A 15,077-nucleotide genomic window follows, 5' to 3' on the forward strand; every position below is an offset into this window, starting at 1 on the left:
TCATGCACTCTGTTCTGTGCTCTGTCGTTTCACAGCTAAGTCTGAGCTATAAAATACCATGTGCATAAATACCTGTAGTAACAGTGGTTGAAAACAAAATACAACATTTTTAAAGGTCTGCCAAGGTCAGGCTAGACAGCAGATGGTACTCTCTCAAGTTCCAGTTCTGGTGCCAGCCTAGCATGGCATGGCATTTTACCAGGTCCTCATACGTGATGCACTCTGTTTTTTTTAACCCTCGCACTTTGCACCAGCCCACCCCAGCACTCACCTTTTGCTACTTGAGCACCATTCCAATGTTCAAGTACCTGGGCTGCAGCACGTGACATCTTGTCGCAGCAAGGCTTGATTGTGTAATGTGCCTTCTCTATGATACTTCTTCCATTGAACAGTACCACAAGTGGTTAATGGCAGACTCAGCCCAGTGTAGCAGCAGTGCATGATCTGGAGGTAAGTGTGATCATGTCATGTATTTTATTATGCACCTGAGGTCTTGCCTGTTAAAGAAAGGGCTTCCAAGATTTCAGATTGCTAATGTGTGACATTTCTCTGTTTGCGGACTACTGAGCTTAGGCGTGACATTTCGATGCTTTATGTGTAGCACTTTTAGTAACAAAATACTGAGCAGAACAATAATGTTATGATCTTGTAATGAGATAAATATCAGAAATAACTCCCTTTGTGATCTATAATTGTCCAGAAACTACCTTAAAGCTGCAACACTGCTGCAGAGCTTCTACGTGGTCCATAACTTTTTCTTTTTCTAACATGCCAGGGAGACATGGGGCAGCTATGGTGCCTACATTGCATTTGATGAAGCATTTCAGACAGGGCTGGACAGTAAACAACATTAGCACCCCCTTCAAAAACACAAGTGCTGCAGCTGTTATTGAATTCCTTTTGCAGTTGGCGCACTCAGGAGTATATGGGCAGCCTGGCTCAGCCCTTCAGACTTCCTCTGGGGTCACAATTCTATAATCACTTCCCAGTCTACTCACAGTGCCAGAGTCAGATCCAATTAATGTAAGGTAGATTTGTAGAGTGCTACTTGTCACCCATCAAAATATTCAGGTGTTGAGTAGGTGAGTGTGGGCGTGTAGTGAGGCTGGTCCTGAATACAGGCAGTCTCGACGGTCCCGCAAGAAAAATAATTGAATAGCCAGATCTTCAGCTTCTTGCACAATTTAAGAATCGAGAGAAAGTCCCTGATGTTTTGGAGGGAGGTCGTTCCAGGATTTGGCAGCTTCGGAGGAGAATGATCGACCTCCCATTCTGCTTCCCTGGATCCGGTGTGCGCTCGAGTGACTAATGCTAACCAAAGTTGTCTGGCTGGTTGGTGGAAGTGAAGTTGGTGATTGAGGTATGCAGTCCCAAGTTGTGTAGTGACTTGAATTTATGTGTGAGAAGACCATATGGTAGGATAAGGAGAGAAGAATGCAAAGGTAGAGGAGCTCTCACCGAGACATCTCCCATTTCATCTAGATACTCAAATACCCCAATATTTAACAAACAAATCTACCCTTCACCAGTTAACCAAGGGACCAGCATAACATAATTTTTGACTTGTGACGCTTCAGTCTCTTACAGCTTACCATTAATATCTAGTGACTCTTCAGAGACCCAGCAAAATGTCAGCACAAAATGGCATTTGATTTTCCAGTGGGGTCTGAGGACTGGGTCGAACAGGATGTTTGCTAACACAATTCTTCACGAGATTTCTCCCTTTGACTCTCCGATGCATCTCCCATGCACACACATGCAAGAGGCCTGACATTTGCACCTCATTATTATAAATAATGGTTGCAAGACGTACTGTGGTTTGGAATGCAGTTTTATTTGTGTTTTATTTTTAGAACACGTAATAGTGCAAAAAACTGGGGTATAACTCAAAATGATTGCCCCCTCCCTTGCAGAATGTGATGAGGGGCCACTGAGTCTACCATATCTCACAGATATTCATTGGCATTGGGCTTAAAGTGCCTCTCGAAGTTTGCACCCCCCCATACCCCTGCACCGCAGGGGGTGCATGGGCCTGCCTGCGTTTCTCCCCATGAAAGCAGAACCTATCATGAACAGCAATGCATGCTGATACCTGCCTCTGCATATTCTGTACGTGGAGAAGTGTGGCTCAATGGGTAGAGCGGCAGACCTTGATGCAGAGCGCTGGCCAGGGACCAGGGTTCGATTCCCGCCTCGGCGGGATCGGGCTTAAATTCCTCTGACCGGATATTCTCGCCTCAGTGCCGAATCTAAGCATGGGCCCCACGCTGCAACTCTGGGCAATAGCTTGCTTAGTCTCCACAACGGCCCCCGATACACAAAGGATGCCTGGTTTCACCATGGGATGCCCAGGAGTGGACACCTCACAAGGAAAAGCCAGGAGGGGTTCCCTTGTGGTAGGAGTACAAGCGCTGGGATGCTTACGGGTTACTGTTCGCGCTATACAAATACAACACATTTACATTTACATTTACATTACCTTGGGACGTCACAGTGAGGATTGAGACCTGCATTGGCCTCACTCCTAGCTGTCCTTGGACTGGGACAGAGGATAACTGAGCACCGCGTGACCCGTGTCATCTAGCTGCAGTGTCTCTGGCTGGCGAATTCAGGGGCATATTACCAAGAATAAGCGATAATTATCGCTAAGCTTGGTTAGCGGCTATAATTTTATCGCCGTGCTTCGCCTATTTTTATCGCTTAGAAACCTTGCTATTATCAAGGTTTATCTCCTAAGCGATAAAAATCAGCCAAAATGCATGAATATCGCTGAAAGGTCAGCGATATTTATGCATTTCTGAGCTAATGCTCTTAGCCATGTTATCCACCTACCACTGGATAACATGGCTAAGAACTGCTCTGGGCAGGCGTTAGCTTTTGGAGATATTCGCGCTTAGCGCGAATATTTCCAAAAGTAGGTAATAGGAGATAGGGATGTTAGCGGCTGGAAACAGTCGCTAACATTTAGGCATGCCCACTTTGCATGTCATTAGCGATAATTATCGCTGACATGCAAAGTGGGCCCCAATATGATCGCTATCTCCTACTAGCTGTCGCTAACTGGTGTTCGCGACAGCTAGGTAATAGAGTGACAAAATTATCGCCGCTTTAGTGGGAAAAATTCCAGCTAAAGCGGCGATAAGGCCCTTGGTAATATGCCCCTCAGAGTTTACTGGCATCAAGCGAAGCACGGCTGCCACGTGGTCCAAATTTAGGACCCCGCCAGTCAGTTTCTGGTAATTAACTAACTGGGTATTGCATTCTGATACTTGCAATCTCGTTTTTGATATTTTATGCATGGGCTCATGATGCAAAGCAGCCAGGGCGGGATGTCACATATTACCGGACTTGGCATCTGTGGATGTCCGTCTTGGCAAGTAGATATCAAATCTACATTGCAGGCGAGTTGCCTACAGACCCTGCTACCTCTACTGTGTCAATCACAGTTGTCCAGTTCCTCATTCAGCCAGTCCATCACTGATAAAACATTCTCTGTGCTACTGTTCAATTAGGCCACACCTTTTAGTGTGTTGGGGATGGCTTTTCAAATCCGAAGAAACCTTCATACTCTGTTGTATATATTTTTTTTGCAGTTTCTTCAACATACTTTTATCCCAACGTGCACAGAAGGACAAAGCAATTAATCTCAGTTTTCAAATACAATTTTTTCATTCATAGCCAAAAGTCATATTATGTGGAAATGTATTTTTTTACTTATTCATGCATTTAGAATCACTTTATTTACAAATACATAACCCGAACTATCCTGGTTAAAGACATTTCGACGCAGATTCACAAAGGTTTAGTATCAGGTTAACGCTAACCTGACGTTATACCTACTTGGCGAGTAGCAAACTAAAGGAAAGTGGTATCAGCATTGGTTTGCGTGGCTAAACGCTGCTTTGCAATACTTTGCGTTACATGGGTGCCAGAGACATTTCCCATACAACCACCCATGCTTTTTGACGCTAAACCCTATCTACTAACATGAGTAGACACGGTTTAGCGCCAAAAATTAACGTAGCTGGAAAACAGGCGTTAATAGGAGAAATGTTTTAATTTCTCCTTTCTTTTCCTACTTTGCATGCGTGCTGCACTGTGCCGCACACATATAAATTAGGAAAAGGTTTTAAACGTGTCTAGCCATAGCATTTTCCACAGGAAGGGTACAAAACCTATGGTACGCACCCAAGCACTATGGCGCTACGGTGAGTGCCTGGTGCATAGCAGCTGAAATCAGCCCCAGCGCTAGGGAAAGGGGAGGAGAGAGCATACCTTGTGATTATTGCGCTCTCCTGCTCTTTCGCTGTCACTCAACGCAGCACAGCCTCTTTGAGTGCTGCGCTGCGTTGCGTGACACCTTTTAGAATCTGGGCCGCTGTCTAAAATTTGAAACAATAATCCAATACAATGCATGCAAACATACGTAATTAGCAATGATTGTAACTAAAGAGCTAGCAAAGCTTTTGCAAATGCTGCATTTTTAAATGTAGTACTTAATATGCAGGGGTCCTTGTTGCTCCTTAGGGGAAAAGGGCAGATTCTGAATTATGTGGAACAGCTTCATCCTCTACACCTGTCTACTGCATAGGTAAGGAGTCTGTGTCTGTAACTGAGAGGCTATACTCTTTAACCTCATCACTGCGGCGTGAATTTCGCCGCAGTGCTGAACACTCCGATCGCGGGCGTGGTCATGACGGCTCCCGGCCGTCATCAGCACACGCCCACCGTGACTCATGACGGCCGAGTTATCAATTCTGTTAATCCTGCCTGACCGCATGCAGGAGAATGAGAAATCTGTGGCTATAACCCCTAAATGCAAAGATCTAAACTAGTATATGATACCTGAAAAGCCTATTAGACATTCCACCATCTTACAGTGCCTTTTCTGTACACACAATAGTCCTTTTTCAGTGTCCTTGATCAGTATAAAAGACCGGAGAACTAAGACCCGCCCATAACTAGGGGCAGAGTCAGCACTAGGCACGAAATCCGCGCCGCATGGGTAAGAATGGCGTTTTCCTGTGTTCCCTCAGTGATCAGGTAAGAACGCCTTTGCTACTAACCATAGACGCTCCATTGTCTCCCACCTAGTAAAAATCCAGAAGCGACTCCCGGTCCCTGTTGATGCCAATAACTGAACTTACAAGGTAAAACACTGGTGTGTGCATGTGTATCCACTGTATACCGCTTATATAGCATTTTTAGAACAGTCACAATTATTTGATGTCGAATGTGGTTATAGAACCGCTACCATGTGTATCAAACCTTAACATGGTAACGATCTAGAGATCCGATCCCCAGAAATATCAACAATCAGTTATCACATGAAGACTTATGTATGACCACCGTCCTTAAGACATTGATCAATTAGCAGCCACAAGGCTGTATACCACTCCCTCCTCAGACCGCTGTCTCTCCAATATTCTCCTTTTACCCGATTACCTTTACAAACAGGGTTAATCTTTGTTAACATTAATAATGCTTGATAATGTGTGCACTAGTATGCCATACCTCACATGCATACCAACTGACACAATCTCCTTGTTGGTTTCTTCTTCTTTTTACAGCTTGGAAATTCCAAATAATCACTTTTCGTAACACACACCAATAGTGTGCGTTTTTTCTTTATGTATGTTTGTTTTTGTTTCTGTCCTGACGAAAGCTCCCCTGACCCTGGTGGGCCCCGAGAGCTGAAACATGTCGACACTCCTTTATAATGATATGGTAGCCCAATAACTCAACTACCTACATATCACAATGGTTCTTAATGATAGTGACTAGTCCTTTTTTTGATATTAAATTGTACAGTCCTGACTAAGTCATTATTTTTTAAAATACTTTTTCACCCTCCTTTTTTATTTCTGGACACTTCTGTAAATACCAGAAGTAGCCTCTGGTGAGGCAGGCATCCTGCACGTTAATCGTTGACCCAATGACTATGCCAGGACTCCTGATGGGGCGGAAAAAAGATATACCGCTACGATAATTCCAGGAAGTCTATGAGGGTTCTCGATAAAAAACTATTGGTTTTTTGCAGAAACTAGTGTCCATTCTCTTTTTGATTATTAGGCCGAGTTATCCACACTACCATAATGTGGCCGAATTACACTGGTTTTGACAGAATGGTCACAATTTAAAACTTTGACGCAATTTGCCCTTGTAAGGGCAGCAGGACACGAAGGAAGTGGAATATTTTGCTGGTTAACAGTTTAAAAGTGGATTGGTCATCAGAATACTGATGTGATAAAGATTTAACACACTGAAATGTCATGTGGATATAACACATTGTCAGCTGATGGGTATATAACAAACTGACATATAACAGGGATATACCATATTAACTTGATACTAATATAACACACTAACATGTGATGTGAAATATCACATTGACGTGGTAGGGATATAGCACATTTACATTTGATACATTATAATATGCTTACATACCACGGGGACTTGACACATCGACATGTGATGGAGATATAACACATTGTCATGCTTTGTGGACTTAACATGCTGACACGGGATGAGGATATGCCATATTGACATTTGATTGGTATATAACACGCTAACATATTAGGTATATAATGTATATAACACGCTAACATATTAGGTATATAATGCACGTACATATCCAGGTCTACTGGAATTATGGGATTGTGCGGAGATTTTTGCATCATTATAGATTTGCCACATAATCCATCATCTGCCGAATAATCTGCGATTTTAACCCCAAAAATATTTTGGAGCTCAAATGGTTAAAAAAGTTCTAAAAACTGCAGTGTCACATGTTGCGGTGCAGTGGAAGGCCCTTTGCAAAGCTAGACTGGTGGTCTTTCTGTTGCCTATTGGTATATTTGGGTTTTAAACTGTACTAAGAAGGTGCAACCAAAGCCAAGACAGTGTTACCAAGTTTAAAAATGGCGATATAATGAAGTAATACTATTACAAAATGTGCCGAATTATGCTGCATAATTTGCCTTTCCTTGCCGCATAAATCACTCTTTCCTACCATATAATTTGGTTGTTTTCTGCTGCATAATTCCAGTAGATCTGCACATTTTAAACAAACTTGATATAGCAAGTTGACATTTGATGTTAATATAATACCCTAACTTGCATTGCCGATTTAGGAGAGTACTAAATCAAGTTAATGATTCAAAATTAGCTCTGGTTTAGTGTCTTCTGAATTACAAATCTCACACACCCTAACTATTATAGCAATGCTTAATTTGAGCCATCGGTTTCCGGTGCTCAGCCCCAGCACTTAATTGTCAACACTGGTACATATGACTGTCTGCCACATGGTGGTGCGGTTTGTTTTATTTAGAGATGGGAGCAGCAAAACAATTGTATTGTATTGTATTGTATTGTAATTGCATTTATATAGCGCTTACTACCCCTGACGAGGCGTCGAAGTGCTTTTTCGGCGGGTAGCACGCTACTCCGGGACCCACAGAGAAGTTAGTGTTGAATTAGTATAGTGAAACATGCAAGTACATTTTAAGTGGTGGATAGGTTAATCAGTTATTTGGATTTGGAATGATAGCAGAAGGATAGAGTAGGACAAAGGTTTGTATTTATTTATCGCTCGCTTGTTGACGCATGCTATTCAGGGAGCCTATAGAGGATTAGTGGTGAATTAATATGGTGAAATATGAGGTAATTTCAGTGGTGGATATTAGTCTGTTACTTGGAATGAGAAGGATAGCGGATGGGTAAAAGGGGAAGAAAGATTTGCATTCATATAGCACTTGTTACCCCTGATGGGCGTTGAAGCGCTTTTCTGGCGAGTAGCACGCCACTCCGGAACCCATAAAGGGTTAGTGTTGAAAATTAGTATGGTATAAATATGAAGTAATTTGAGTAGTAGATATGTTATTCAGTTATTTGGGCAGTATATTAGTATAGTTGAATATGGAATATGGAATTTGAGAAGTGAAACATGTTAGTCTGTTAATTTTTATTGAAAAAGAATAGTGGAGGGATAAAAGAGTGAAGGATTTTTTTTTTAAAGTCTTAGCAGTAGGAAGAAGCTTTTGGATGAGTAAAAAGGAGTTTTGGAGGGAAGGGGTCAGAGGGGAGAGTTTGTAAAAAGAGGTGTCAGATGATGCAAGGAGGTGTAGAGCAGGAGAGAGTCTAGAAAAGGTTATTTTGGCGATCATAGTAGTGGTGTGGGGTTTGGGCTAAATGAGAGAGTGGATGTAGATGATATGTTGATAGATCTATAGGATGAGAGATAGGGTGTTGCATTAGAAGGAGTAGTAGAAAGAAGTTTGAGAGGAGTCAGAAGGTTGGGGTAGAAGATATGAGTGAGGTATAGGCTGAGAAATAGGCTAGTGCATTGGAAATGCTAAATTAGAAGAAAGAGATAAGTATATAGATCCATAAGTACATTAAAAGTATATAGATATATAAAAAAGTAAGTATATTTAGATTAAATATATTGATAGAGGCACAGGATGAAAGATAGGGTAGTGCATTGGATATGCTTTTTCAGGAGAAAAGTAACAGACACACAGATCCAAGTACATGGAAGGTACATAGATGTACAATGGAAGTATGTACATGTAGACCAAAAATGATTTTTATTTATTGATGATGATGATTATTATTTTTTTTTCCTTCTCTTAACAACATAATTGTTTTACATGTTTTATAAAGTAATACACAAAGATAGGTTCATATCTATAGTGAAAACAAATGCTTATATACAGAGGGATATGCTGTAAATTTCTATTTCCGTATGGTGCTTATGTGGGGAAGAGCCAGATCTTGAGTTGTTTTCTGAAGACAAGGTGGTTGTCGGTGGATCTTATGTTGGGGGGTAAAGAGTTCCATAATTTGGCTGCTTGAACAGAGAAGGATGTGCCACCCATTGTTTTTTTCTTGTATGGTGGGATTTTGAGGCGAGATGCTCCTTTAGAGCGCAGGTTCCTTTGTTGAATGTGTTTGGTGATTTTATTCCTGATGAAGAGTGGTCCTATTCCATGTATTGCTTTGTGGGTAATACAAAGCAGCTTGAACGTGGATCTTCTGGCAACCGGTAACCAATGCAGGGCTTTCAAGGCAGGGGAGATGTGGTCTTGTGGTTTGATATGCAAGAGTAGTCTGGCAGCCGAGTTCTGAATCCGTTGTAGTCTTTTCATGGTCGCTAAAGGTGATCCGTGGTAGAGGCTATTGGCGTAATCAAGTTTGGATAGAACAAGGGAGATGGTACCTTGGACCTTGTGTGGAAATCCCAAATGAGGGAAAATTCGTCTCAGCGTTTTTATAGTAGCAAAGCTTGATCTTGCTAGTTTATTTACTTGGACATTCATCGATAGCTTGGAGTCCATGGTCATTCCGAGGTTTCTTACTTCCTTCGATACTTTAGGCAGTGATCCCAGTTCATCTGGCCATACGGCAAGCAGGTTGTAATTTTTCCAATCGCCACACGTGAGTATTTCAGTTTTTGAAGCATTCAATTTGAGATGGCTCCAAGTCATCCACTGATCCACGGCTCTGAGACAGCTGAAAATTGGTGATTTTCCAATGTCTTTGGGGCATTCCAGTTGAAGGAGTATTTGCGTGTCATCTGCATAGTTGTAGCACGTGAGGTGAAATTTATTGATCAGTATTGGTAAAGACTTCATGTAGATGTTGAAAAGCATGGGCGAGATGATAGAACCTTGAGGGACCCCTGCTTTTGTGGCGTACGGTTTGGACGAGAAAGGTGGGGTGTGGATGACATTAGACATTTGTAAAGCTTTGGGGACTGGAATAGTCAGAATTATCAAACTTGTAGGAATGTGATGATTAGTAGGTGTATTTTTACTGTAATTGGCAGCTCTGACTTCAGAAATGGATGGTGCAAGAGGACGAGACCTCCTAACAAGAGCCCTTGCACCTATTTTGTTTTACAAATTAAGCACCAGGTGAAAGGAAACATCTTTCACATAATATTCACTGTAAAATCTAGAACTTCATTTTGCTCATGTGCGTCACATGCTCAACCTCTTTCATAAATCGAAGGCACAGTTCATCCTGCCAGGTGAGAGCCACACACTGCACAGCCACAGGGAGTCCAACACCTCCTGTTGCAGCCTGCAGAGGAAATAAAAACACGAGAATCATTTTCCAGTACACAACTGTGATATATCACCGAATTAACAAATAGATGTGCCATGACGTGAGAAAGAACCTCTTAAGGAATTTGAAGGCCATGGTCCAAAAGTATTTTGAGGGCCCCTGTTTGGAACAGCTTTGATTTTATTATCCAATTTCAACTCTTTCATGCCCTCTTTGGCTAGGTAACAGACACTCCACAGACACACTGGTCCAACTTCTAAATGTGTCTTTTCATCTAATAATCCGTGATAATGACGTGTGTGTTCTCAATATTATAATGCAGCAGCAGTTTATAAAAATTATTGACCAGCTGACAAATCTCACATGCGAAGTCCTATTTTAATCTAAAAAAATTATGGATATTGCATGGTGTTCAAAAACATAAACACAACATTTCATGGTAAAATGTCTTAAAGGAAAATGGTATTTAAAACAATCTGTTTAAGAATTGTTCAAAGTAATTAGGGCAATATTCTGCTGAACAGTGCTGGCTTTATTAGCGGAATGGACCACTAAAAGGCTGGGGACCCGCTCCAGCGCCCACTTTGCCCATGCCTTAAAACATCTCTGGAAAGAACTAGTCAAGCACGTAACAGTGGTCACAGAGGCAAACTCCAGTGGACAACAAGGTCACAGATCATGATTAAATTCAACAAGTGCTTTAAACAACATACTGATAGTGTAGATTGTCGATACTATTGGTATTAATAATACATTTTTATTTGTTAAATGAGAAGTGTTGCACAGAATGTGGTGAAGGGGTTTAAACATGGTGCATAATGAGAACATGAAATATTGATGATGACTGTAGTAACAGTCTGACTACAAATGAAAATTATTTGTTATCATTTAATTGTTATCTTCAATGTGCCTATCTGAGCGGCATTGAAATATTTAAAACATTGGTAAATAAATACAGTATTTCAGTATGAATATCTCTCTGGTTGATTGGGCAAAAGAGGTAGATTTATACCATCCCCAGTCTGTTTAACAGGGTACAGCGATTCTCAAAATCAATCTTTATTCTAGAAATTCTAGAAATCCATAAAAGATCATACATATATAAATAAAAGCAACACCATTGTATTAGTCATATATAAACATCCTGGGGCTTATTTACAAGCCCATTGCGCCGCTGGTGCCCCACTTTTTCCCATGTTAAAGTGGCGCACCGGCAGCTCAAGGGGCTTGTAAATAAGCCCCCCTACTTTTAACTGCACCACTTAAAAAACAAAGTCCCGGATAACAGATAAAATCATTATTAAATAATTGTAGAAACCTCAAGGCTGGACGTATTTGACTAACATTTCTACCATTTTAAAGTTAAAAGTGGATAATAAAATCTCTCCTATGTTTCTGATACAGTTCACAAAACATAACAAAAGGCAAAGTGTTTTACGAGGACCCATGATTACTGCCACAATGCCCTTGGTTTGTGTCCTTGTTCCAACTTTTTGGGACCGCGAACAACAAGTGAAGCATATTTAACCTAAATCTTGTAAACAGAACACGAAGGTTGCTATTAATTACAGAGGTAAACTAAGGCTCCATAAAAGAGTCAGTTTTCAAAACACATGCCAGCAAACTGAGGCTTTTCATACTTTCTGGCTTTCCTTATCAGCTTGATGCCGTATCAAAAAAAATATTTTAAACGATGCCGGGCCAACTTTTTCCATTGCATGAGAATTGCCGAACAAATCACGCCACCCCAATAATGCAAAAAGAGTTTTTATGTATCTCAACCATGGTATTCCATGTGCTGTATCTATCAATCAATCAGGGAATTGTAAAAATACTTCTCACCTGAGAGGGTCTTAAGGTGCTGGAGGGAGGGGGGGAGGGGTGAGCAGCACTGTACACCCAAAAAGCTAGGTTTTGAGTGGCTTTCTGAAGATGTTCAGGGAAGGGGCGTTTCTGATGTCGATCGGGAGCTCGTTCCAGGTCTTGGTCGCGATGTAGGACAAGGCTCTTCCTCTTGTTCTGGCTCTGCCTATGCGTGGAATTTCAGCGAGGGCGAGGTTGGTGGATCGGAGGTTTCTTTTTGGGTACATGGAAGGAGATTCTCATTGAGGTATGAAAGGTCAGTGTTGTAGAGGCATTTGAAGGCATGGGTAAGTATCTTCAAAGTGACTCTCTTCTAGACGGGGAGCCAGTCGAGGTCTGTATGTGTTGGGTGATATGTTTGTGTCGTGTGATGCAGAGGACGAGCCTGGCTGCAGAGTTCTGTATTGTCTGGAGCTTGTTGAGTAGAGACTTGTTGATCCCGACGTAGAGGACGCTTCCTTAGTCCAGTCTGCTGGTTATGAGTGGGTGGGTGACAGTCTTCCTTGATTCAGGGGGGATCCATTTGAAAGTCTTGCGGAGGATGCAGAGGGTGTTGAAACAGCTGCAGGTGATGGCGTTGACCTGTCCGTTCAAGGAGAGGGAGGAGTCGAGTACGATGCTGAGGTTTCGAGCATGGTCTGTAGGGTTCGAGGCGCTGCTGAGGGAGGCGGGCCACCAGGTGTTGTTCCAAGCTGATGGGGAGGTTCCAAGGATAATGACTTATCTTCTCCGAGTTGAGCTTGAGGCAGCTTTTTCTCATCCAGGATGCAACGTCCTGCATTTCTTCCTGAAAGTTGAGTCTGGTGGTGGTGGGGTCTTGGTGAGGGAGAGGATGAGCTGGGTGTCATCTGCGTAGGATACTATGCTGAGGCCATGCTGTCTGCCGATGGTGGTGAGGGGGGCCATGTAGATGTTAAAGAGGGTTGGGCTGAGCGATGATCCTTGGGGTTCTTCGCAGTTGATTTCTGTGGGTTTGGAAAGGAAGGGTGGCAATCTGATTCTTTGGGTTCTGCCGGTGAGGAAAGAGCGGATTCAGTTGAGGGAGGTTCCTTGAATGCCGGCATCGTAGAGTTTGGCGGCAAGTGAGGGGTGGGAGACAGTGTTGAATCCTGCTGAGAGGTTGAGCAGGATCAGGTCAGCTGTGTGTCCTTGGTCGAGGAGGGAGTGGATGCCGTCTGTAACGGCGTGTAGGGCTGTCTCACTGCTGTGGTTGCTATGGAATCTAGAAGGGAGAGACAATTCGGAAAAATCTCCTAATTCAATTTGGTTTCTGGATAGATAACTTATGCCCAATTCCTCATGGGCAATATAAGATGGTACGTCTAAAAGATGCTTAAAAGATTTGTTCTCAATAGTCTGAGGTGGTGTAACATCAAGATAGCCCCAACTGTTACTGCCATAGGCAACATTTGGCATACATTTCACTTCTTATATTTTCAATATGATCTTCAGAGGTTTCCTTCCCAAACTGGACGTAAAAGCTGAGACTGAGAAAATCGCCTTCTGTAGCACATGTTTTTTTGTCCCCAATGAGGGGCTTTCATACTCCTTTTGAGTCAGAGTTTCTAACAAGGTTAATGAATTGAGATATTCCTGTCGCCCCCACAACATGCTCTCATTTTCTGTTGGTAAAAGCTCTCACCCAGACTATCCTCCAGAAGGGGGGCATTGCCTAGAACGACAATATATGAGGTAGACTCAGTGACCTTTACCCTTATATCTGCAGGGTCCTTGTATTATAGGTTTGATCTGCCCCAAAGGAAAACCACCATGGAAAGGTTGTAAGGAGATCTCTAGCTAATAGAGTAGAGCATACAGTCACTAAATTAGCGATTGTCTTTAGGGATGTCTCTGTGGGGGAGTGTGTGTGGAAAATTCTATAGCTCAGCTAACTCAGAGCCACCCTCCCTGCTCACAAGCACCCCTCTAGGCTTAGATGGGGGTTGCAGTAATATCTCCTAAAAATGCAGGGATCTGAAAGCAATTCTTCATAAGTATATACAAAATCAGTGAATGTATGGTGAACACCAGCCTGCACAGTCACAAGTTTGCTTCACTTAAGAGGATCCCCTTCAGTAGATAACATGGGCAAGTCCAGTGAGTGGGGAGAAATTAGGGCTGAATACTTGTAACGCCTGTGTTAGAAATTGGGTCTCTAGTTGACAGAGGTATACACCCTGTCCAAGTAGGGACCACAATCCTAGTCAGTGTAAGCTAGATAAACACTAAAAGATAACCTGTTCTCACTCTCTTGTAGCTTGGCACAGAGCAGGCAGGCTGATCTAAAGGCAATGTGTAAAGTATTTGTGCGACACACACACACAGTAGCACACTAAAGATATCACAGAAATACTCCACACAGGTTTCGGAAAATAGAGAAACATTTTATAAGTAAAACAAGACCAAAACCCCCAAAATCCCGGAATTATGAATGATCAAAGTATGCATTAAAAATTGTGCTAACAAAAACCATAACCTAAAAATTACCTGAGGCCGCGCTAGCCCGGAGAAAATCCAAAGTTCATGCCAACCGCAATGGAGGGGAGGATGGGTACTGGACTCCTGCAGGTCCCGCTGAAACAGTACCTTGGATGGAGCAAGCGTCGCATGCGAGGATGGGAGGAGTCGAGGAGGTGCTGCGTATGTGTCGATCTCAAGGATGGAGATAAAGCGCGGGCACTGATCCACGTAGTCAATGAAGACTTTGTCGACAAACGCCTTTACGATACAGGTGTTGCGTGGTCATCAAACCACGCTGTCCATTGGCATCGAGCCGCGCAGTCCGTCAAGGCAATGTCACTAATCGGCTCCTGCGTTGGCGTTTAAGTGCAATGTGTTGGTAGAATTGCCACCAAATCAACCCTGCATCTATTTAGATGGCTCTGAACAGCAGAAATCACCTTTCAAGGGCCCAGAACTGGATTAGCACCACTTGGCAGGTCAGGAGTCACAGATGGCAGAGTGCAGGTGCTGTTGCAGAGTTGAAGGGTCCTGAGACTTCAGGATAGGGGGCTAGCCAGCAAGCCCTTGTAGACACTCTGGGTTCAAGTGAGATGGGCCCAGTCCTTTTCCTCAGCAGGGCAGAGATCAGCAGGGCAGCTGAGCAAGGCAGAAAGCAGTTCTTTCAGAGCAGCAATCAGGCA

The 15,077-nt window shown here is 42.8% G+C and overlaps 1 protein-coding gene across 1 annotated transcript in view; it reads right to left on the reverse strand.

Annotated features, from left to right (window-relative positions):
• Positions 1–1,813: 1,813 nt before the first annotated feature.
• LOC147747107 (vitamin D3 hydroxylase-associated protein-like) overlaps positions 1,814–15,077 on the reverse strand; it is a 329,790-nt gene continuing 316,526 nt past the window's right edge. Inside the window, exons 15-18 of the mRNA XM_086952358.1 lie at positions 9,732–10,086; positions 6,087–7,402; positions 2,475–4,757; positions 1,814–2,107 (exon numbers count right to left, since the gene is read on the reverse strand). Coding sequence (XP_086808484.1) covers positions 9,958–10,086 — 129 coding nt within the window. The 3' untranslated portion in view covers positions 1,814–2,107; positions 2,475–4,757; positions 6,087–7,402; positions 9,732–9,957. The remainder of the gene's footprint in view (positions 2,108–2,474; positions 4,758–6,086; positions 7,403–9,731; positions 10,087–15,077) is intronic.

The sequence above is a fragment of the Lissotriton vulgaris genome, chromosome 1_1 (assembly GCF_964263255.1).
Source record: "Lissotriton vulgaris chromosome 1_1, aLisVul1.2, whole genome shotgun sequence".
Taxonomy (NCBI): Eukaryota; Metazoa; Chordata; class Amphibia; order Caudata; family Salamandridae; genus Lissotriton; species Lissotriton vulgaris.